At 35.8% G+C, this 25,128-nt stretch overlaps 3 protein-coding genes across 5 annotated transcripts; 2 read left to right on the top strand and 1 right to left on the bottom strand.

Moving 5' to 3' along the window:
- The first annotated feature begins 2,223 nt into the window (after positions 1–2,223).
- On the top strand, positions 2,224–20,624 carry LOC124631958 (opsin, ultraviolet-sensitive-like). Its single transcript, XM_047166604.1, has 3 exons — positions 2,224–2,861; positions 18,057–18,187; positions 19,104–20,624. Exons 1-3 carry the CDS (start codon positions 2,269–2,271, stop codon positions 20,129–20,131), a joined length of 1,752 nt encoding a protein of 583 aa, XP_047022560.1. The 5' UTR covers positions 2,224–2,268; the 3' UTR covers positions 20,132–20,624.
- LOC124631957 (nuclear autoantigenic sperm protein-like) lies at positions 12,646–17,200 on the bottom strand. Of its 3 annotated transcripts, none has more exons than XM_047166601.1 (18): positions 17,004–17,200; positions 16,604–16,681; positions 16,431–16,532; positions 16,201–16,299; positions 16,031–16,132; positions 15,620–15,928; positions 15,446–15,547; positions 15,231–15,326; positions 15,044–15,145; positions 14,637–14,945; positions 14,463–14,564; positions 14,260–14,358; positions 14,090–14,191; positions 13,679–13,987; positions 13,505–13,606; positions 13,307–13,402; positions 13,139–13,222; positions 12,646–13,005 (listed from the first exon to the last, which is right to left on the bottom strand). In XM_047166601.1, exons 1-18 carry the CDS (start codon positions 17,143–17,145, stop codon positions 12,731–12,733), a joined length of 2,610 nt encoding a protein of 869 aa, XP_047022557.1. In that variant the 5' UTR covers positions 17,146–17,200; the 3' UTR covers positions 12,646–12,730. The 3 variants fall into 3 exon arrangements, with proteins under 3 accessions (XP_047022557.1, XP_047022559.1, XP_047022558.1); XM_047166603.1 differs by having other exon boundaries at positions 13,916–13,987; XM_047166602.1 differs by lacking the exon at positions 16,431–16,532 and having other exon boundaries at positions 16,592–16,681.
- Positions 20,625–22,466: 1,842 nt separating the features above from the next.
- Positions 22,467–24,671, top strand: LOC124631959 (methionyl-tRNA formyltransferase, mitochondrial). Its single transcript, XM_047166605.1, has 5 exons — positions 22,467–22,650; positions 22,805–23,011; positions 23,335–23,468; positions 23,635–23,802; positions 24,282–24,671. Exons 1-5 carry the CDS (start codon positions 22,496–22,498, stop codon positions 24,653–24,655), a joined length of 1,038 nt encoding a protein of 345 aa, XP_047022561.1. The 5' UTR covers positions 22,467–22,495; the 3' UTR covers positions 24,656–24,671.
- Positions 24,672–25,128: the final 457 nt, after the last annotated feature.

The following is a 25,128-nucleotide window of genomic DNA, read 5'->3' as shown; positions in this document are numbered from 1 at the left end:
GTCGGACTCGTTCACGAAGGGTTCCGTACCAGAGCAAAAATAACGTTTGTTGTAGCCGGAAAGCCCCCCAAATATTTACTGTATTATATTTTTCAGTATTTGTTATTATAGCGGCAACAGAAATACATTATCTGTGAAAATTTCAACTCTATAACTATCACGGTTCATGAGATACAGCCAGGTGACAGACGGACGGACGGACAGAGGAGCGAAAACAATAGGGTCCCGTTTTAACCTTTGGGTACGGAATCCTAAAAAGCACGAGCATAAACAATAAGAGAATTGAATATCACCAAAAACCAAGTAGAATCAATCATTTGTTCAGTCCACGGAAGTTATGTATGCTGTCATTGTATTAGGTAAGCCTGATGTATAAAGCAATTTATCTCACTTTATCAAATCATATTATTGTTGTTTGTATTGTCTGAGTCTAGGATGGTTACTAAATAAAATAGAACTTGTCTCAACATATTCCTCGATTAATATGTCAGAGCAAACATATTTCTGTACCATATAATTATGTGACGTAATAATACATCTAGCTGATAGTATATACCATAGCGACTACAGCGAGTCCTCGATCAACCTAATAACGTCCATATTAACCGGCAATTCAATACAGATTTTACTAAAAGCACGCCACTTTAATCCACTTCAGCATAAATTCACATCGGTCCCGGGAGAATGGCGGCTAAGCATCCAGTGTCTTCGGGCCACCGACGACGACACAAATAGACCTGACTGCTCCAAGTAAAACACCGCAAGATTCCATACGGACGACACGTCGCAAACAATATTAAACTAACCAAAAATGAAATTAAATACCTTAGTGGCACTTATTTCAGTTGTAATTATATGCTACTGTGAACTAACGAACCCATATCCAAATCTAATTCAAGTGGAAAACGAAGCCGACGAAAGTAACGTAAAAAAAGTTCGCGAGTTATGGAATTATGGAAGCATAACAAAAGTTCAACAAATGCAATTAGATAGAAAAAAGCGGTCCACAAACAAATCGAGCGTCGAAACGGCATACAGAATAGCGGACTCGCCCGAATCGAGAAACCTTAGCGATTCAGCCAACACTTCGACTGTGAACAAGCACGCTTTATTACTTGCGGATTTCAAGCAAAATTGGCCCGTATCCCTATGGAGAGAGTATGGGTTTTTCTCTGACAACTATTTGGATTTGATCAACGAACACTGGCTACAATTTCCACCTCCTAGTGAATCGGTGCAGAAGATTTTAGGCAGCTCTTACTTTTTGTTTACTATAATAGGCTGCGGGGGGAACGTCATCGTTTTGCTCATGTATCTCAGGTAAGACCATTGTGATGATATCAGCTGGCTTTACACGCCCATTTGCATGAATAAAGGGAGTAGAGTTTTATGAACTGCATTTATTTTGTGTAACAGCATGATGTTAGATAAACATTTTATTCATGAAAACCACGGCTGTGTGTTATCAAAATATGCTTCAAGTTGTAATCTTTTTACGGCTTTTAAATTGTAAAATAGTAAACTCTCTTGATATCAGAAATTACTACCACAATAAAAACTGGGTTGCCCCAATGAAACTCCCTGATAATTTCTAGACACTTTTGTCTTCATTTTTATATAATAAAAAACAATACTTTAGAATAGAAAGGTACTAATTATTCAATCTAAAAAGGTACAAAAAATTTTGTCCATGAAATATACGTTAACATTTTTTGTAACTTTTTTTCCTGAACATCTACTTATTGACCTAAAAACCTCGTAGGTATAGAAGATGAGATTCGGGTCCTTTGTAACATAAAAAGCTTTACAACTCCAAACCCTTATATTATACATACAGTAGGTGAAATTACTTACAAAGATGTAAGTCCAGATTATCCATGTATTTAAATATTCAAGCACGGTATAAGCACTTGAAGAACACGATTCTACCTGGCCGTTTAACGTACAAACGTTTTACATGAAGTGATAAATGAAGTTAATATTTCGTTTCGATCGTAGTGGCATGTTTTATTCCAGTATTCCGTACGTCTAAATATATCCCTCCAGGGACGTTTTCTATTCTTGCAATATTCTGTCCTCACAATAACATCTCTCCGAGAAAGTTAAGAGATTAGTCGGGAACAGAAAATAGTACCGCATCCTTACCGGGACACATTTCGCTTCTCCGTGACGCACCGGCAACATTTTGTCTCGGAAACCATCGGGAACGGTTGTGTCCTATTAATTTATAGACACACGACGACTTCTCCGACATACAACGTGAATAGTATGTTGAATTTATTAATCTTTGCTCTCGTCGCGGCTTCTAACATAGTTTACTGTTTAAATTCTGAAACGACGACACGTGTGATGGACAAAACTTATACAGTTCAGATGCAAGGCGTTAAAACTAAGTGCATATACTGTAAAATTACAAAAATAGTGGCATTGAAACCGTTTAAGTGTCATAACGATTTTTTGTGGCGTTGTTTGGATGACTTAAAGCAGTGGAAAAGGCGAAGAAGGAGCTCTGACCACTTCGAAATTCAACTGAATGATGAGAGCAGTAAACTGAAAGTGACAGATGGTGTTGTCAACGACTTCGCCTCTTATCAGAATAGTGTAGATATTGTAGAGACGACAACACTCAGTGTTTCGGAAAATAAGTTAGCTTTAGTCGCGAAGTTCATTGAGCGGTGGCCGGTGGACAGGTGGCGCTCATTAGGCTTGTTTACGGATGACTACCTGCTGCGAATCAACAGCCACTGGCTGCAGTTCCCTCCTCCAGACTCGTGGATCCAGTACACTTTTGGCAGCACTTACGTCCTGCTGGCGGGAATCGGAGCTTTCGGCAACGTGCTCGTTCTGCTCATGTACATGAGGTCAGTAGAAATATTCCATGGAAACTTTTACAAAGACATAAATGCTGCAAATGTTTTATTTGATGCATCTATTTTAAATGTGGTCTAATTCGAAGCGTTCACGAGATCTTTACACGAACGACAACACATAATTATATGCATAAGCTGTTGATGACACATTGACAGATTTATATTTTATGAGCCAACGTTCCCATGCCAAGTGACTTTTCCTAGTGTCATCAAATGAATCTGCTTGGGAATTACTTCAATGAATGGCAGGTGATATATTCTTACGTGATGGTCGAAGGTCATTTCCTGTTTCTACGCTGGAAATAAACTAGATAACTACTGCTAGTAAACACACTCATAAGAATCAATCAGTTCCGTTAAGGTCAGCAAACCCTGGCACACTGCCAGGACAATAAATGCAAAAGTTGACAATGTGTCTAGGAAGCGCATTAGTTTGTCCGAACTTTCTGTTATTATTGTGGGTGCTCAAAGCTCTTGCTACTATATTATAATATTACAGGTAATAAGCTAACTCAGTATTGCCAACCTTACCGATAATCCTGTACATAATTCACCGCTGCGAATAATATTCGTCATTTGATTGGACCCTTTATAATGCCCGACCCAATTCTTACCGTTAAGAGCTAAACTTGGCAAATAAGCATTGATTTTATGAGTTCAGCGAACAAGTAGTCGTTTACACAATTGGCTTATCGCATTCACATAAGTGTTTACTACATGCGAAAGTTACTTCGGCAATCTTTAGCACTTTATCTACGTTTTAATGAAGAAGTCAAATCTGATAGTATTTATCGCAATAACAGAGTTATGTACTCATAAACGTTTAAAGTTGGTAAGATACAAAAATATTTTCACTAATAAAAATTATCTATAAAATTATACTTTTTATGTATCGTAGAAAATACATTTGAAAGCAGTTCACTCTTTGAAAACTTTTATCGTTTATTCATTATGAAACGAAAATAGTTTTTACCTACCTTTGTTTTGTTACATAGGTAGGTAAACATATTTCTTTATGAATCTGTAATCGGCTTTTATTCCGTAGGGAAGCAATCAATCAATTTTGCCTATCACCGGCCACTGATAGACATAAGCCTCCGCCTACGTCACAACACCCGGTCCTATCCTTTCTCATCCAATCAAGCCTAACGACTTTTTTAGGGTCAAACAGAATAACAATTACAAATTCAAATAACAAACGTCTTCAAACTAAATACAACTTAAGCTGCAACAAACTAGAACACCTTTTTGAAGTAACAGTCACGCATGTGGTTGCAATATATCAATGCGGGAGTCTTTAATTAATGTGTCAGAGCTAGCCAAGTTACAGATGCATCACGAAGAAAAATCTATAGGCATAACATTTTGATCGTAATTCCTTTTTACTTACAAAATATATTTTTATCGGCAAAAGCTTTCAACGGCCTGTAGGTACTGGGACCCGCAGCCATTTCCATCGAAGCAACTTAATTGAGCTTCTAAGAAAAAATTATAAATTCTCTTAACCCAAAGTAGCCCATAAAATCAATAAAATGTAGACAAGATTAAATATTAATTAAAATAACGATGTCATCCTTTGGGCTGTGTTTACTCAGAATTTCTTACAAGATTTATTTATTAAGTTAAGACGTAAGTAATCCAAAAATGTTTCGGAATTGTAGTCTGCGAGACTTTACTTCTCAATTACCTGTGTGATCATTTAGACGTAATAGATATGATGAGTATTGTTTGTTACATTTATCGAGACAAAGAAGCGCTCCTTCATTGTTCTGTAAATAGGTATCTAGTGGGCAAAGAACCAACCTCTCGAGTATGAGGGCGCGGGTTCGATTCCAGGTCAGGCAAGTACCAATGCAACTTTTCTAAGTTTGTATGTACTTTCTAAGTATATCTTAGACACCAATGACTGTGTTTCGGATGGCACGTTAAACTGTAGGTCCCGGCTGTCATTGAACATCCTTGGCAGTCGTTACGGGTAGTCAGAAGCCAGTAAGTCTGACACCAGTCTAACCAAGGGGTATCGGGTTGCCCGGGTAACTGGGTTGAGGAGGTCAGATAGGCAGTCGCTTCTTGTAAAGCACTGGTACTCAGCTGAATCCGGTTAGACTGGAAGCCGACCCCAACATAGTTTGGGAAAAGGCTCGGAGGATGAGTTTACTAAGGTGTTTGGGTCTTTTTTTTTCCTAAAGCGAGGTATTAGTCCACTTTAACTTTAGCAGAGAGTTAATTTGTCTTTCCTTTTGAGTGTTTCGAAGGATATATTTTCTTCATTCAGAAGAAAAGCTGAAAAAAACACCTCTCTCTTGGAACTTTTAAAAATGTACTTCGGATAAACTCAGATAGTCAAAAGTAATTTTCAATAACGGGACTTATTGCGCTCAAAATGGTTTCATAAATTATCTAAAAGGATATTTAAGTAATTGAAACCCCACATTTCATTATCAAAAACATTATCTTCAAACCATTTTCCCTTTGTTTCCGTTTTCGAATAACTCAAAAGGTTGATCTAGGTATGTGTGCCTTCATTCTTTTTAAAGTAGATGAAGTCCTTTATTACACAAAACGGGCCCGTGAACAATTGAAGGAAACGGTTAACTTAGATAAAAGGCGTAGACAATGGATTGACATCTACATATATTTGGGTGTGTAGCTAGGCAACCCACCTTTAATTGTATCCAACCAACCGAATTTCATGTAATCCTTAATGTTAACAAATGTGAAAGAAGTGTCTGTCCGACTCCCACATCAAACCGATTTAAACGAATTTGGTACACCGATAGTCTACTCTAGAGCTAGAAAGTGCTTAGGCTACTTTTTCTGCGGGTGCGGGAACTAATACAATCGGGACGAGGGTGGAACCACGGAATAGACTTAGTTGAATCAGGGATGAAACTGTTAATCCACTGTTAAGATATCGCGAAGAACGACTATCGCTATAAAGCGTTTCCGTAGAAATGGCTTAAAGTAACTAAGCCTTGAAGAAAAAATACAACGTAAATTGCAATTATTGCAATCTGTTCTACGGTATCAACGTTTTTTACTCTGTTTTACTGAAAGCAGCGTTGTGAATATTCTTTAGGTAGCCTTTTCAGTTTCCACTCTTTGTCCGTCCATCTCTTTTCTTAATGTTTCAATCTTTGTCCTTTTAGTATTTTTTACTTTTTCCTTGGTCCGACTCGTTCTTTCATCCCTCTACTTACTTAATTGTTGCTTCTTTGAATAGTGAAATTATTTTTGCAATTTGTGAAACGGAAAGCAAAAATGTCTTAAGCCTTCTTTTTGAAAGCTTCTACATTTTTACAAAATTATTATTTTACATTAAAGACAGTTTCATAAATCATTTTACCAAAACCCCCGACCCAAAAAAAGTACGCAATTAGTATGACAAAAGGTTAAAAACGCTAAACCCTATAAAAAGCAAAAAATAACTTTTAACACTACGTAAGTACCAACTAAAGCATGTCAGACTAAACTAAATTTTGTCGTGTCGGGGGACCGCTCTAATTTATTAGCCTAACGTTAGAAGTAATTAAGTATATACTACTTATAACTGTGTATATAATTTTGTTTTATACGAATGTTGTAATTAGGTAGGTATCATTTGATTTATGTAAGTGTTTTTGAAGGTAAAAAGCGGTCCCCCGACACGTCAAAATTTAGTTTAGTCTGACATGCTTTAGTTGGTACTTACGTAGTGTTAAAAGTTATTTTTTGCTTTTTATAGGGTTTAGCGTTTTTAACCTTTTGTCATACTAATTGCGTACTTTTTTTGGGTCGGGGGTTTTTTTAAATTTACAATTTAATTTTATTTCATGCTTTTTGAAGGAGCTCCTTAATTTTTTTCTTCTTTCAGTTAATTTCTTTTATTTTAAGATGGGGTCGCTCTATGCGATCTCGGACAAAGGATGCTGTTTAACAATCCTCATAACATACTGGCTCTGGGAGAATTGCACAGATTGAGGAAACATAAACCTTTGGTCATTCTAGATTTTCAGCGAAGATATAAATCGGTTTATCCGTTTCATTCCGGCATTCCAGGGTTTCATCCGCCACATCCCATTTCCAGTATCAGGTTCTCGTCAATTGAAGAGAACTAGTCAAGACAAATTCAACGAGCCCAAACTCGATGGGTTTACTAAAAGGCAGTTCAGGGTTACGTCTCCTACCTTCGTGCCCTAACAGCAGACCAGCTCGGTGGTTCCAGAAGACATGAGTGTTTCAAATTTCAGATCCCACACATGCTTGCAAGTAAACTGAGCGTGTATCATTCTTCTCACACCTAACAAACGAGCTGATGACCTTGAAGACCTGAACCGATTTCCACCAAACATAGCTAAGAACACTCCCGAATGACACTCCTTTTAAACAAAAAAAACCGCATTACAATCGGATCATCCGTTTGGGAGCTACGATGCCACATACACACACACACACACACACAGACACGTCAAACTTATAACACCCCGTCGTTTTTGCGTCGGGGGTTAAAAATACTTGTCAACTTAGTATACAATGAAATCGAGCCGACTAGAGCAACTTACCCTAAAACAGATGCTAAGTTAAATATTTGGCGTTAATTAATCAACAGGTTCTTCACCACTTTAAGGAGAGTGTACCGTAATTAAAACTATAGGCACACAACACAGGACGAGACATAAGTTCAGTGTTGTGTGGTCGCCGATAACGTCGTGTACGTAACTTAGTTGACTGATTGATCACCTCGCTTGGCTAGCCGACGTGACATAATAACTATACAAGTGATTTCATTCCGCCTTGCTGCTGATTTAACTAGAAATACCTAATGACTAAAAACTTTTTTTTAAACCGTCATCAATAAGATACCTAACTTAAACATTCTCGTAACTCATCTCGATAAATACCTAGGATGCTGAAAACCGCAACAAAATCGGTAGTCAAACGTGAGACAATAACATATATAAGGGGAAAACTGAGAGCCTTCTTTTTTGAAGTTGGTTAAAAAAATCTCTTTATTGTTCCTTCAACTGTAATGAATTCATTATCAAAAGGGTGAGGATACTTTGTACGGTTGCCATCCTGAATTCCTTTGTTTTGTATCAAGTCTGCGAGAAACTTTATTATGAAATATTTTACTAATTAATTAAATTTTATATTACACTCAGGGTTGTGAATTTTAGGTGTTTTTTTTTTTCAGGGAGACTTTATATTCAGTAAAGTATAAAGAAATTTTATAGTATAAGGTATATATATGTATTTAATTTAATTAAACATACCGACGTCTTAATTATATTTCAGTTTGGTTTTTATAACAGTTGCATTACTTTTAAATGTTAATTTTTATTTATCACATTAAGTTAGAAAGGAATAGTTACACATGTATGTATGTGATGTACCTACACCTAATGTAAAGGGTCTAGTGGGCAAAACATCGATCAAAGCATTGACAGCATTTAAAACCCCTAAGATTAAAAGGAAAAGCTATTTATAACCTTTACCAAATGCGACCCTTTTTATCGGAGAGAGCTAAGATAATTTATCAATTTTAATTTCACCAAGTCAATATTTAATCTTGGTCTTAAGCCGAAATAGGCCCGAAATTCCTTTGACACTTATTGATATTAAATCGTAAACACACGTTACCGAAGCTCTGCTCTCGACAGAAAACCATATTTGCTAAACTCTCCAAGTACATTGGAATCGTTAGATACAATTTAGATGAACAAGGATCCATGTTAATTTGAGAACCAAGGACTCAACAAAGACTAAGTTAGTAGGTCCCTACTAGAAGTTGGTATGTAAAAATTTTAAGACTCGTCACACTTTCTAACTTCTGACTACCGTACCGTTTGTAACGACGGCCAAAGACGTAAAAGTGGCAAAGGAGTACAAAACAACATACAGTACAAACAACGTAACTTCAAAAATACGGAGGAACTCGATATGAGTCGTAAATGGTCACCCATCCGTGTACAGACCGAACTGAGCTTTGCTTTACCGATTGATCGAGAGTACAAAAACACAAAAAGTAAATACACGAGCATCTCGAGCAGTACCTTTTGTGACGCAGATTATATTCAAAGTTCTAAAAGAGGTAGATAGATAGTAACAGTTAGTAAATTCTTAAATCTTTACGTTTCTAACTAACGATTAATTAAAATCCATTATTTCAGTAATAATAAAGTTAAGAAAGTTCAAAGCTGTGCTTATTAATGATTCTAAGAAGCAAAGGCTGGAGGCAACTAAAAATCTTACGTGGATTTATTATGATCCGAGGTATTCCTATTTAATTGACTTCCATGAAAGTCATTAACTATAAAGTTACAACTAAATTCAGCGAATCAAATTGAACGATTAAAAAAATATTTAATTTATTAATAGTTCAAAAATCTGAGAGGAGGCTATTTGAGCCTCCTCTCAGATTTTTTGCCTATACTGGCTTCAGAAACTATACCATAACAATTAAAAAGATTTACTTAGAAGTCCTTTAAAATCATAGACATTTTTTCTGGCTATCGCTGTCAGAGTTACAGTAATTATCTACAAACTTTGGTTTAACTACATAATGGCAAGGTATTTAAGACTCGGGCTAAGAATAGCTCCCCTTCGTTGATTAGTCTTAACAGGTAAATGAAAAGATGGCCGGCAGTATCCTCCTGAACTCTGATTAAAAAATGTTTTGTCTGTTATGGTCCGTATACATATTGTTCTCTCAAACTTGGATTGGACCAGGCTTTATTGCATCCGTATAATTATTGTTTACAAAGAAAGAAACTCGATTCGATTCTGTCACAAACACACAAAATGGAAGAAAAAAAGTGAAAATTGCTTTGAAAATGGGTTTTCTACTCAGCTTTAGAATTCAAAAAAGGACACAACGAAAGTCAATTTAAGAAATTAATTTATTTCGGTCAGATACTTTCTTTAGTGTTATAAGTCTCCCGCCGTTCAAACCGTCACGGACTTTGTATGAATAGTGAAAGATAATCCCAAAGCGCCTGCCCATCGTTTACCATTTTTTTGATCTCCTAATCTGGCGGAGTCGTCGAGCTCTCATTTCGTGCATTGCGGTGATAAAGCGAGAAACCCAGCTAGCTAATAAAGCGAAAGGTCATTTGAATATCAAATAAGTGTTGGCTCCTGAATTCCTGTCGTGATTATTTGAACACCCTACAAATTCTACATCCTTTATCTGTTTGTCGATTTGTAGAATTTGAACCTTTGAATCGCTGTGTTTTCGCTTCTTGTCACACAAACATGAATATAACTTTTTATAGCAAAGCTCGCAAATTCTTTATCTTCCATAACTCCACAAGTATGCAGGCGATTGCATACGACGATGATGATGATGACATGTATTTTATAAGATTTATTTTCGCCCATTTGCTTGGAAAGCCTCTGAAATAATCTGCTCAACTTAACAAGTATGAAACACATTCACACATGTTTTTCCTGTTGTTTTTTTTTTTTTAGGCGGGGCTTATTACGTATACATAGCTACCCCCCAAGGGCTCCGAAATTAAGCTGTCTCCGGCAAAACGAGGGCCGCCACTTGGTACTCTAGCTTTATGCCGAAGTAATTTTGTTACGACATTCTTTATACTGAAATTGTGGGACTTGACAACATCTGTCCACATCAAAGTAACCGTAGTTTAATTATTTTTTGACATTTTTGTAATCGGACATTGGATTTACTACCTACCTATCCACGCCGGGGTAGATTATTTTATTTTTGGGACAGACTGAGCTTAAATACATCCATGCTTCAACCTGATTATGGATTTATTTCTATTAAAAGAGAAGTTAGATTTAAAATAAATATCAAGTTATTTTTGTGAAAATCACAAATCTAATGATACCATTAGTAAGAACCGTGTACCTGTTAGCCATAGTTATCGTAAAATACTACATGTTACAATAATACATTCAATAAATACGAATCCTATGTAAAGTAAATGAAATCCTACCAGAAAGTTTAAAACATTCTTATTATCATACATTTATATTGTAAACATATTTCGATGTTGCTTTTAATTTTCATTTCGTACGCCAGGTAAGCCAGACTCGTGAAGTCCTTATTTATCTACGCCTACTCAAACCTACACGGCATGATTTTGTGAAACGTAACATTGTATTATCGTTTTAGCTAAACATAAACCTAACTTCAACATGAAATCTCTACTAAATAAACATGAATACCTACAGAAATTAAACCAAGATAGAAGCAAGTGGGATCTCATTTAATGAACGTAACTTTGTTCCAGCCTAGAAAGCAGTAGAACTGAGTTAAGCTAGTACTAGCACTTTAATGTAAATACGTAAGTAGACATACATAACGTGAATTTACCACGATCAAGTGTTGTTATAGTCTGTCACTATTACGTATTGGGATTAAACTATTTGCATCTTTCGTCCTTCGTCAATTAGGCAGACACAAACGAATGTATTTTGTTCATGAGGCCGACAATATCTTACCATATTTATAGCAGTACCGACGCGTATTAACGTGAATTCACTGCCAACTGTCATAATATTATACAGAGGAAAATTCCATGTTTAATTAAATGTATGTGATATCGGTTCACAAATTAATTAATTTCATGAATCTAGACTTGTACGGACTATAAATCTTTCTTTGGCGCGAACCGCATGTACAGGAAAATGTGCGGACGATATGCTAAAGTTCATAAAGTTCATAAAGTTTGAAGGATTTTGTACATGCATGTATGAGAAGCCAACCTTTCGATTCAAGGTTTTTATGAAAATAAAAAATGTAGAACACGTACCTATGTTCGATACGAATTTATTTATGTACCTTTCTGAAGTCCTTTGAAATACTTACCTATTTACTTCTTCAATGGAAAAGTTTTTGTAAGTACTTCGTTGTTAAGGCCCTTATTTTTAATTAATGAATTATGAATTAGAAGCAACCATTTTGAATAACGTGTTATTGTTATGCAAAGTAAGAGCCCGGCGTTTTATTTTTTAGGTATATAAGACAGACATAAGAAGTTGCCATGTATGCATAGGCAGCTACTTCTTATGTATTCCTGTAGGTATTGTGTACCTATGTGTGAATCAGACTCTTTTTATGTTACAAAAAGAGTTTTGGCAATAATTCAAACACTCCGCTTTTCTATGTACCCCAGGTCACTCCTTGCACAGTATATTACCTAACTTTGAACCTGAATTAGCAGTTGGTTTCGACGCTAAAATAGTTTTTAGATAAGGGACTGTTGGGTAAAGTTGAAATATTAATATATATATAAGATCTTTCTAAAAGTCAATAAAATTCTTAGTAAAAGTAATTATCGCGAATATAAAGGAAAACAACAAAACAGTTTCCTTAAAAGATGTTTAAAAAACCTAATTTGTGTTACAAAAAACATTAAATGTTAAAAACCCTCGGGATCAATCTCTTTCCTTTGCTTAAAACTTTTCTTGGTCATTGTAGCTATTCACGACAGCTACATAAGACTTAAAGCCCTCATTAGGACTTGACTTCAGTCTCTCCTGAGACCCACTTCACAACACAGGCTGCGTCTAAGTAGACCGTGAGATAACAACGAAAGGTTCTTAATTGTCGTTCGTATCTCAAGAGAATAAATCAATATTTGTGACAAAGTACAACGCAGTCTTTCACCCGAGCACACCGGAAAATAAGACGTGTTTGAATGTTATCTTCACAATTTGACAACAATCGAAGACGAGGTCAAAATAATTTTATAATTCAATTATAATTTGCGCAGATGGTAACCGTATCAGATATTTGTTATAGAGTCTATTAAAGACAAAGTGCCAAAAGTTTTAAACATTTATTGATTTTGTGATTTCATATTTGATGAGTAAAACTTTTACAAGAATATAATCCACTCAAAACTCACTTAAGATGTCTCAACTGATTCTTCACCAGATTCGGGATCCAGGATTTTTTTAAGTCCCTTTTCCAATCCATCAAGGATTTTGATCATTGTCCTTCGAAGATGGTGCGCCCTGCGCGGTGATTTTGTAGGTATTGGTAGTTTATGGAGTTGGATCTTGGAAAAAGGGCCAATAGCATTACGTCCACGACCTTCGTTATAATAAGAAACTACCAAAGTACCTTCAGTCTCAGGGACTTCGATGAAACTGTTGTTGTTAAGGGATTGTTCCCCATTCCCTGAAAAAAGAAGAGAATCTTTAACATTAATCCGGACAATCAGTGATATATATATATCGGATTTAATATATGCTAAAATAATGTTAGTTTAATAACATCAAAAACCCTAAAGATACATAAAGAAAAACTTTACCTTCTTGTGCTTTGGAATCAGTAAATGTACTTTCAGTCGAGGGAGTTGGTAGTGATTGTTTCCCGTCAGCTAAATTATCAGACCCTGAAAAGAAAATACGTATACAGTATGTCTGTCAAGAATACAAATCGAATGAAAACCCTTAATTTTACAAAAGTACAACGTTACCTTGTTGTGGCTCGGAATTAGTTGTATTTTCGGTTTCAGCAACTGTACTATTACTGTTATCGAGGGATTGTTCCTTTTCGTCTAAATTCTCAGTACCTGAAAATAAAATACGTGACACCAATCTGTGATACAAGTTGGAATAAAACCCAAACCTATCCACTTTTGACAAGAATACTTTCAAAAAATTTGATAACCTACCTTCTTGTAGTTCAGATTCAGTTAATGTTCTTTCAGTCCCAGGAACTTCTGTGAAAGTATTTATGTTTTGGGATTTTTCCTTATCAACTAAATCCTCAGATCCTGAAAAAAATCCGTAGCAATGAGTACGATAAAATGGTAGTTAAAAACCTACTTATAGTGTTACAACATTACCTTCCTGAGGTTCGGATTCAGGTAATGTCTCAACTGATTCTTCACCAGATTCGGGATCCAGGATTTTTTTAAGCCCCTTTTCTAATCCCTCAACAATTTTGATCATTGTCCTTCGCAGATGGTGCGCCCTGCGCGGTGATTTTGTAGGTATTGGTAGTTTATGGAGCTGGATCTTGGAAAAAGGACCAATAGCATTACTTCCACGAGCTTCGTTATAATAAGAAACTACTACAGTACCTTCAGTCTCAGGGAATTCGATAAAACTGTTGTTGTTAAGGGATTGGTCCTTATCATCTAAATCCTCAGTCCCTGAAAAGAGAATTCTCCGTGATTACATATCATAAAACCATACTAAAATAATGATAGTTTGACATCAAAACAACCTAAAAATATGTAATAAAACTACTTTACCTTCCTCTGGTGCGGCTTCAGTTGATGTACTTTCAGTTGACGGAGTTTCAGTAGAACTATTTTTGTTAAGTGATTCTTTCTCGTTTACTAAATTATCAAGCCCTGAAAAAAAATACGGATAAAATATAAATCATAATAAAATCCGTAATTATAAAAAAAGACAACCGTACCTTCTTGTGGTTCGGAATTACTAGTATTTTCTGTCTCGGCAACTTCAGCAGAATTTTTGTTTTTGAGAGATTGATCCTTTTCGTCTAAATGCTCAGGAACTGAAAATAAAATACGTGAGATCAATAAAATATAAATCTATTTCACTGTTTTCAAATATATACATACCTACTTTCAAAAAACTTCGTATTGCAACGTTACCTACCTTCTTGTGGTTCAGATTCAGTTAATGTTCTTTCAGTCCCAGGAACTTCTGTGAAAGTATTTATGTTTTGGGATTTTTCCTTACCAACTAAATCCTCAGATCCTGAAAACAATCCGTAGCAATAAGTACGATAAAATGGTAGTTAAAAACCTACTTATAGTGTTACAACATTACCTTCTTGAAGTTCGGATTCAGGTAATGTCTCAACTGATTCTTCATCAGATTCGGGATCCAGGATTTTTTTAAGCCCCTTTTCTAATCCCTCAATAATTTTGATCATTGTCCTTCGCAGATGGTGCGCCCTGCGCGGTGATTTTGTAGGTATTGGTAGTTTATGGAGCTGGATCTTGGAAAAAGGACCAATAGCATTACTTCCACGAGCTTCGTTATAATAAGAAACTACTAAACTACCTTCAGTCTCAGGGAATTCGATAAAACTGTTGTTGTTAAGGGATTGGTCCTTATCATCTAAATCCTCAGTCCCTGGAAAGAGAATCATCAAGATCAATCAGTGATACATGTCACAAAAAATGATAGTTTAGCATCAAAAGACCTAAAAATATATAAAATAACATCTTTACCTTTTTGTGCTTCAGAATCCGTTAACGTACTTTCGGTCGATGGAGTTTTAGTAAAACTATTGTTGTTAAGTGACTGTTTCTCATCAACTAAATCCTCAGAACCTGAAAAGAAAATACGGATACAGTCTGTCCGTCAAAAATACGAATCGAATTAAAACCCTTAATTTAAAAAAAAAGACAAGTTCACCCTCTTGTGGTTCTGAATTAGTTGTATTTTCGGTTTCAGCAACTTTAGTAGAACTGTTATCGAGGGATTGTTCCTTTTCGTCTAATTTCTCAGAACCTGAAAATAAAATATGTGAAATCAATCTGTGATACAAGTGGGAATAAAACCCAAACCTATCCACTTTTTACATGAATACTTGCAAAAAAATTGTCAAAAAGTATTGCAACGTTACCTACCTTCTTGTGGTTCAGACTCAGTTAATGTTCTTTCAGTCCCAGGAACTTCAGTGGAAGTTTTTATGTTTTGGGATTTTTTCTTATTAACTAAACTCTCAGATCCTGAAAAAAATCCGTAGCAATGAGTACGATAAAATTGTAGCTAAAAACCTACTTATAGTGTTACAACATTACCTTCTTGAGGTTCGGATTCAGGTAATGTCTCAACTGATTCTTCATCAGATTCAGGATCCAGGATTTTTTTAAGCCCCTTTTCTAATCCCTCAACAATTTTGATCATTGACCTTCGCAGATGGTGCGCCCTGCGCGGTGATTTTGTAGGTATTGGTAGTTTATGGAGCTGGATCTTGGAAAAAGGACCAATAGCATTACGTCCACGAGCTTCGTTATAATAGGAAACTACTAAACTACCTTCAGTCTCAGGGACTTCGATAAAACTGTTGTTGTTAAGGGATTGGTCCTTATCATCTAAATTCTCAGTCCCTGAAAAGAGAATTCTCCGTGATTACATATCATAAAACCATACTAAAATAATGATAGTTTGACATCAAAACAACCTAAAAATATGTAATAAAACTACTTTACCTTCCTCTGGTGCGGCTTCAGTTGATGTAATTTCAGTCGACGGAGTTTCAGTAGAACTATTTTTGTTAAGTGATTCTTTCTCGTTTACTAAATTATCAAGCCCTGAAAAAAAATACGGATAAAATATATATCAAAATAAAATCCATAATTATAAAAAAAGACAACTGTACCTTCTTGTGGTTCGGAATTACTAGTATTTTCTGTCTCAGCAACTTCAGCAGAATTTTGGTTTTTGAGAGATTGATCCTTTTCGTCTAAATACTCGGGACCTGAAAATAAAATACGTGAGACCAATCTGTGATACAAATGGGAATGAAACATAAATCTATTTCACTTTTTACAAGTAAGTATATACATATGTACCTACTTTCAAAAGACTTCGTATTGCAACGATACCTACCTTCTTGTGGTTCAGATTCAGTTAATGTTCTTTCAGTCCCAGGAACTTCAGTGGAAGCATTTATGTTTTGGGATTTTTCCTTATCCACTAAATCCTCAGACCCTACACAGAAAATCCGTAGCAATAAGTACGAATCGATAAAATAGTAGAAAAAAACCTACTTATAGTGTTACCTTCTTGAGGTTCGGATTCAGGTAATGTCGTTTTGTTATCGGAAGGTTCTGGATTCTCTTTAACTAGACTTTCAGGTTCTGAAAAACAAGGAAAACAATCCGTGATATGTATGTACATATATAATATACCCAACATAAAAAATTGCAACTCCTCTGAACAATTTATTTTTGTTTAGGTACAAATTAATTAAATCAAATCTCTGTGAATATACTCGTGTTAATTTGTTTCATTTTCCAAAAGGTGCTTAGGTAGCAGAGGGTATAATTTATTTTCAAAGATTTACGAAAACCATTTAATTTTTGTGTTCATTTTTCATGATCATCTATGATTAATGATGCACGCAGCACCATGCCGTTATGATGAAGATTAAATAAAAAAATATATTTCGAAACCATTTACCTTCTATTGTACTTTCATTGCAGGATTCAGTACTAGTGACATTCTCGTTCTCAACCGTGACATTATTTTCAGTAGTTGGCTCCCCTCTAGCTTTGAAGATCAAAGCTACTATAAATATTATTAACAAATTAATCAACCTCATGATATCAAAACAACATGAACGTGTTAAAATTAACTAACGACTATGATAATTTTCGGTATTTATTAAGAACAGGCAGTTGTGCAAATACTACCTATAATATTTTTGGCTGTGTCTATAAAGGAGCCTTGACGAATTTCAGTATTACAGAATTTTTAATTTATTTTTATATACATATCTTATTATTATATTACTATTATTGATTAAATCTATATATTTACAAAAATGAAAAAAGGAAAAATTTAAACTATGTATGTATCAAAAAATTCATCCGCATCGCTGTCAGCGGGGATCGTGCCCAAAAGGCTTTTAGTATTGAATTTGGAAAACATTTACATATTATGAAACGCCTTTAGTACCGGAGTTAACATACCAACATACAGAGTTATTGCCTACACAGTCTTCCTTAAGGCTAGATTCTACTAAATTACAGGCAATGTGGGCCTACAAAATTGGTGGAATCTCACCATTAGCGTGTCCAAAATAAAACCGGATCTTTATCGAAACAGTTATTACTCGCATTCTCTGGGAAAATAATAAATGCATACCTATGTCAGAAAATGCTACAGAAAACTTATCGTTCCACTTGATAAATCAGCAAATTAATTTCAATTAACAGATGCGCAAGTTCTTAACAAAAATAGTTTATCTGAGTACCAACCTACATAATTTATTTTAATATTATTTATTTAATAAGTACGTCTTCACACGAGATAATATGGTTAGCCATTAGATCTCAACAGGCAATATCTTTATGACACAAAATGCTCCTTTTGTAGCGGTCCTTTTTATATCTCCGCACAGTGTTACGAAATTAGAGCACGTTCCTATTTTAATTAACTCTCCATGTACCTACCTACTTAGTGCTGGACTGGATGACAAAACATCAAAGGGATATGATTAATGTGTTTCAGATGCCGTAGTCTACGTACTCCCGGCAACATCCTCGTGGCGAACCTGGCCCTCAGCGATTTCCTGATGCTCGCTAAAACACCGATTTTCATTTTCAATTCGTTTAATCTCGGCCCTGCATTGGGGAAAACAGGTAAATGCGACGTTTTTCCTTAACTTTTACACACACTAGCATGTCTGTTTTGCACCTGTAAGACTGTTTGCCGTCTATAAGTATATATGCATTATACTTACTTAATTATCGACGCATATTTCATATTTTTATCTTCACTAAGCTTGAGAGATTAATCAACTATAACAACCTTTTAAAATAGGTACTCAAGAAGTCATGACCTTAGTTTTTTTGTTGAAGTAAGTACAGAAGATTAAATCCAGTTATAAACTAATTATTTTTTTTAAATAGTTCTATTGAATTAATCTACCTGCTCCTACTTACATATTCTTAAACCAAGGAAAATTGTAAAAATAGACTCTCTTACGCTTTTATCCGATTAAGTTGAGAAATAGTCGCATTTTATTTCCGCATACGGTTTTTGCTCATTATGTGGTGTGGAGTGGTAAGCCAAAAATGCTAAGCCGAGAATGTGCCAGACGTTTATTACTTAATTCGAATCATTTTGCATTTCCGAATAAAACAAAACAATCAGATACTGGTGGCTTTGTAATTTAATATTAAAAAATATATCAGGTATACTTATAATGATAATTAGGTAGCGTTGAGTTTATACACTCATTTAGTTATTTTAGTGCAACAGTACACAAATGCTGCATACCCATTCAGATGCCCATCCATAATCTTTTACGGAAGTCAAGTAATCGAACCGGTTCAATGGCTGTGTCAATTTTTCAACTTTATTATCATTTCCAGCCACGCCTTGCCTCGCAAACAAACGAACCGAAGTGAGGTAATGGGGGTTGAAATCCATGATTTATGTTTGCAATTTTTGTACAATTTGTTGCAATGGGGAGATAAGGATATACCTGCACGGGGCCAGCATCATAGTGTGCAATATGTTAATAAATTCTTATCGATTTAATAATTGTTTCAGGCTGTTTGATTTACGGGTTTGTTGGAGGTTTGACTGGCACCACATCGATTGCCACGCTATCAGCCATCGCCCTGGACCGCTATTGGGCCGTGGTACGGCCGCTGGAGCCGCTCCGAGCGCTGACGGCGATACGAGCTCGACTGTTAGCCATCGGGGCGTGGTTGTACGCCTGTGTCTTCGCCATCATCCCTGCCCTGGACATCGGTTACGGCAGATATGTTCCAGAAGGCTATTTGACTAGTTGTAGTTTTGATTACCTCACTGAAGACGTCTCACCTCGATGTTTCATCTTCGTGTTCTTCTGTGCAGCGTGGCTAGCACCATTCTGCACCATCACTTTTTGTTACATTAGCATATTTCGAGTAGTAGCTTGTAATACCAGTATGTCTTATGGCAACCAAGATCAAAGGCTATCATCAAGACATGTGAAGGAGCGTACTAAACGCAAGGCAGAAATAAAGTTAGCCTTTCTAGTCATGGCAATCATAGCTCTATTTTTTATATCATGGACGCCGTATGCAGTTGTGGCTCTTTTGGGAATATTTGGGAAAAAGGACCTGTTAACACCAATTACTTCAATGGTACCCGCCTTATTCTGCAAGACAGCAGCATGTATAAATCCATTTATTTACATTATAACACATCCAAAATTCCGTAAAGAATTTAAGAAAATGTTATACAGGGACAAGTCGAGACGCATGAGTGGAACTCTTAAAACTATTGGTTATACTGATACGACTAGAGTGCATAGACCAAGTAAAGATTTGAGCGATACTGAAGTTGAAATAGTTGAAATGAAAGATATACCATATCAAAATGACGAAAAACATGATGGCAAAGTAAAAACTATATCTTCTAATGTAGCGCAGCGCCAGGACTCCCAGAGAAGTATGAGTATCAAGAGCTTAGAAGACACCGTTGTCAGTCCACCTTCTTGGTACACGAAGCCTCAGTTTACCAAAAAGAAAAGTTTTCATAGACGTTCCACACGCACCAATTTATCACAAAGCAGTGATCAAATCATATAAAAATATTACATTTAACAAAATATAAATAGGAGCTAGCTGTGATCCTTTCACATTCTGGAATTTGATTCCTGAATTTAGAAGTATTGAGACAGAATTGACAACATATTTGAATATGTATGTTGAACTAATTCATGCAAGAAGCTTGTCAAGGAAAAATAATTCAAATGACTTGAATAAAATTAGATAAATGTTGTTAGAATAGCCCTGTTCGCGGCAAACTATAGAGATCCTTTAACGAAAGGGCATTAGAAAGAATCTATCTATAGATAGGTAACTGTACCAGTAGATATTTGTCCTATCTACGAGTATTTATTGAATTAATGTAGGTGCCCACCAACTTTAAGTTTGTTACAAAACCTTGTTAAAATTTATTAGCGTTGATGCCAGTTCCAAATCTCACTCGATGTACCTATTTAGATATTAGTAAGTATAGAAATTTGAAATTCTATTTTAAATATCCATGATGAATGTTATTAATAAAAAGATCTTCTAATTTGCGTTTTTTGCTTTCATTCCCTAAACCTTAAAAGTTGATTCTAATGTAGCGTTATCTAATTAGATATCTAAAAATATCTCCTGAGCCTTTTTCCAACTATGTATGTTGGAGCCCATATGGGGGGTATACCAGTGTTTGGTACTGTCTCCTTGGTCTAGTGGTCGCAAGCGCGACTGCTGTGCATGAGGTCTCGGGTTCGATTCCCGGGGCGTGCCGAAATCGCTTTGTGGGTTTTAGAACTCACAAAGCAGCCTGTAGTCTGGAAGTTGGTAATTGATTCAGCCGTGCATCGGAGGGCACGTTAATGTCGGTCCTGTGCCTGATCTCTCTCCCGTCGTGTAGGATTGCCGTCCCCATGGGCGTAGCCACACTGGGGCAAGCTGGGGCACTTGCCCCACCCTGGGCCGTAGCTCTGACCTATAAGGTGTCTGATTAAACAATGTTTTTTTACTAACTCTAACTAACAACATCAACAATCATATGTACTATCCGTAAGTTATTGCATAAAAAAAATTGTCGACTTTGAAAAGAGCGCGATCAAAACAAAATGCACGCTCGAGTTCTCGAACTTTGCGAGCGAGGGGATTTTCGTATGAACGTAAATCGGGTGAAATGAAAATGTATGTTTGGGCTACATTTTACGTAGTTTTTGGTTTTAAGTCTTAAAAAATAATTAAAATTTCGCGCTCGCTTCGCTCGCGTATTCTGAAACTATATGCCCTTATTTTTGCATTTGTCAACAAACAAAAAGTTAAGTACGTTTGGGCTAAATTTAACGAAATATTTGGTTTAAGTCCGATAAAAATTTCACGCTCGCTTCGCTCGCGTATTCAGAAACTATATGCCCTTATTTTTGCATTTGTCAACATATAAAAAGTTAAGTACGTTTGGGTTAAATTTTACGTAATATTTGGTTTAAGTTTGATAAAAATTGCACGCTCGCTTCGCTCGCGAATTCAGAAACTAAATGCCTTTGTTTTTGCATTTGTCAACAAACAAAAAGTTAAGTATGTTTGGGCGAAATTTTACGTAATATTTGGTTTAAGTCTGATAAAAATTTCACACTCGCTTCGCTCGCGTATTCAGGAACTATAAATATGCCCTCATTTTTGCCTTTGTCAACAAACAAAAAGTTAAGTACGTTTGGGCTAAATTTTACGTAATATTTGGTTTAAGTCCGATAAAAATTTCGCGCTCGCTTCGCTCGCGTATTCAGAAACTATATGCTCTTGCTTTTGGCTTTTGTCCTGTCCTAAAAATATAAACTCCTCAAATGAAGAGATTAACAAGTTTGAGATTAACGACTTAAGATACAAAAAATCGGAGGGCCCCCTCCCCGGGGATAAGTTGACTGCTGCCCCACCCTGAGCCCCAAGCTGGCTACGCCCATGGTCGTCCCATCGGGCTATGAGAATGAGGGAATAGAATACTGAGTGCGCCTGTGTCTGTTGTCTATTATCTATGCTATTATACCTATGCCAGTGTTTTACAAGCCGACTGCTTATCCCACCTTTTCAATCCAATACCCCTTGGTAAGACTGGTTGTCAGACTTACTGGCTTCTGATTACCTGAAACGACTGCCATCCGAAACACAATCATTTGGTGTCTAAGATATACTTAGAAAGTACATACCTGGATTCGAACCCACACTGATACTTGACCTGATACCCACTAGGCTACCTCGATCTAAATAAACATTTTTAAATGAACATTTATTATTTTTCTAAGTACTACTCATAAATGAGCGTTTGAGAACGAATTATTATGTGGTAATAGTTGGCAGAACCTGATAAATGTCAAGTAAACATTTTGACATTGACGCTAATGACAGTGACATAAGTAACTTTTTGTTATTGAGTTGGTAATTATGATTCCTAACCTCTCATCTCATCTGATAAAAATTGTATTTATCAGAAATAACTTATTTGTTAAGCATTATTCTATTGCAAAATCATACAAACTTCTATTCTTTGGATCAGATGGCATCGCTCTTAGCAGTTTACGAAAAATAAATGATTTACGGTAAGCGACAAACTCCAGTAATTCTGCTGCATACATTCGTCTATTTTACTTGTTATTCTATAAAAATACGATTGCAATTAAATATTTTAACATCAGCCTCTTAATATCAGTATAAAGATATTACTTCTTTAATCTGAAGTTATACTTATTTCAGAAAGAAGGAAAATCATCTCATCGACAGGTTGGACTTGGTCACTACAAGTTCGAAACATAAAACAGAAATAATAAAGTACGCGGAGTCGGAGAACATAAACACAATACCATGGCCTTTACACAGTTTACGAGCTGGAGAATACGATTTAGGACTGATTGTCGCATTTGGTCACCTGATTAAAGAAGATCTCCTTAACAAATTCCCGCTGTAAGTTTTTATTTACTTCTTACGTTCATTTATATTTAGTCCAATTTACTCATCTCCAATGCCTTTTCTTAACTATGTTGGGATCAGCTTCCAGCCTAACTGGCTGCTGCTGGGTACCAGTGATTTACAAGGGGTGACTGCCTATCTGACATTGCTAAGACACACTTAACAATTGTCAAACTTAATCCATGTTATTATCCTGATGAAATTGAATGATAATGATACTCTTTCAAAATTATTTAAATCTTCTGTTACATTGGGTATTTATAATATTAATAGCTCAAGCTATTATCATGCTAAATTGGGACTTTGTCCTATTACAGTGGTATGGTGAATGTCCACCCCAGTCTATTGCCGAGGTGGCGAGGAGCGGCTCCCATTATCCACACACTCTTACATGGCGACCAGGTGACAGGAGTTACACTTATGAAAATCAAAGCAGACATTTTTGATGTGGGTAAGAATAATTTTCATATTTATTCATTACTTAATAAGGAATTAAAACTGACCTATTTAGTAAATAACTTTGATCAAGTTTATTTCTTTCTTTTGATTATAATTATAAATTTGAAACAAGAAATAAGTTTATGGTCTGAACTTACAAAAATGAAATAATATTCCAGGTGAAATAATCAGCCAAATAAAAGTACCAGTGGCCAAAGATATAAAATTACCTGAACTGACAGAGCAGTTATCTGAGTATGGTGCAGAAATGCTGGTAGATTGCATCAAGACATTACCAGCAAGCTTAGAAAATGCACACCCACAGAGCACGGAGGGAGTAACTTATGGTATGTGTATACATACTAATATTCTTTATTCAATAAAGCACTTTTCATTTCATTTTCATTCTATGGCTGAAGAATTTCTTTGTTTGTACAAGATAATTCTAAAACTTCTTGACTAATTTGGAAAAATATTCTTTGTTAGCGTATTTAGAAAGGAAGGTTACTAATTGATTTATCTGGGAAGGGTACTTTTTATCCGGGTAGGTATTTAAAGTCCCATGGGATGCAGATGAAATCATTGGCTAGTTAATATATACAGTAACTATATTATCTCATAACACAATCTTTCCTTAATTTGAATCATAATGTGCTTTACTTCAAGCAATTGCTAATTAATAAAATTAATAGAGGTCAAATATTTTTATTGTTATTTGATTGCAAAATAATTACCTCCTTTTGAGTGCAACTAGATATTATCAGCATTAACTATGTTACCAGTACCTAGTACCTACCTTAAAATACACCTCTTTTCTTGTTTCCAGCTAAGAAAATCCACAAAAATATAAGTGAAGTCAGATGGGCAGAAATGTCTTCAGTTGAAGTATACAACCTATATCGAGCTATATACGGTTTGTATCCACTCACTACAACATTTAAAGACAAACAAATGAAACTTTTTGATGCATTCATCCATGAAGCTGAAAAAGTCGACCACAGTCAAAAACCAGTTGGAACTTTGGAATACAGTGAGACAACAAATGCCATTAGAATATTATGCAAAGATCGAAGATATATTTATTTTAAATCACTTAGGATAGTAGGCAAAAGACAAATATCGGCATTAGACTTTTATAATGGATACATCAGGAATGTCCCAGGAGATAAAAGGGAATGTACAGTTTCTAGAAATCAATAAATATTTATTATAAATACTTACCTTTTTTATACACATACCTATCTTAGATGACAAGTAACGCGGTGTCCTGAGTGAGCGACGAACGCGACGCGACGCGACGCAACACGACGCGACGTAATGCGACGCGATGCTATACGCGACAAATGTCCTACGTGATTTTGGTAATTACTTCTCAAATCATGGAGAAGTACAGTTCAATTTTGCTTGAAAGTTCATATTTAAAGTACAGACAGCAACGTTCTTTGTACTAATAAACGATTTCTATAATGTTTATTTTTTTTTGTCCCACAACAATCTTTATTCACGCACTGCAGCGATCAACGCTTCTGAATAGTTCATGGTGTCGCATCTGGTCGCCCTTAAAACAAGTTCGCGTTACGTCGCGTCTCGCCGCAGACTGTCACATAGGCCGCATGTAGGGCATGCCGTTGAGTTGATCGCATTCGTCGCGTTCGTCGCTCACGCAGGACACC

The sequence above is a fragment of the Helicoverpa zea genome, chromosome 7, assembly GCF_022581195.2.
Source record: "Helicoverpa zea isolate HzStark_Cry1AcR chromosome 7, ilHelZeax1.1, whole genome shotgun sequence".
NCBI lineage: Eukaryota > Metazoa > Arthropoda > Insecta > Lepidoptera > Noctuidae > Helicoverpa > Helicoverpa zea.
The sequence above is the reverse complement of the archived record's forward strand: the minus strand, read 5'-3'. Positions and strand labels throughout refer to the sequence as shown.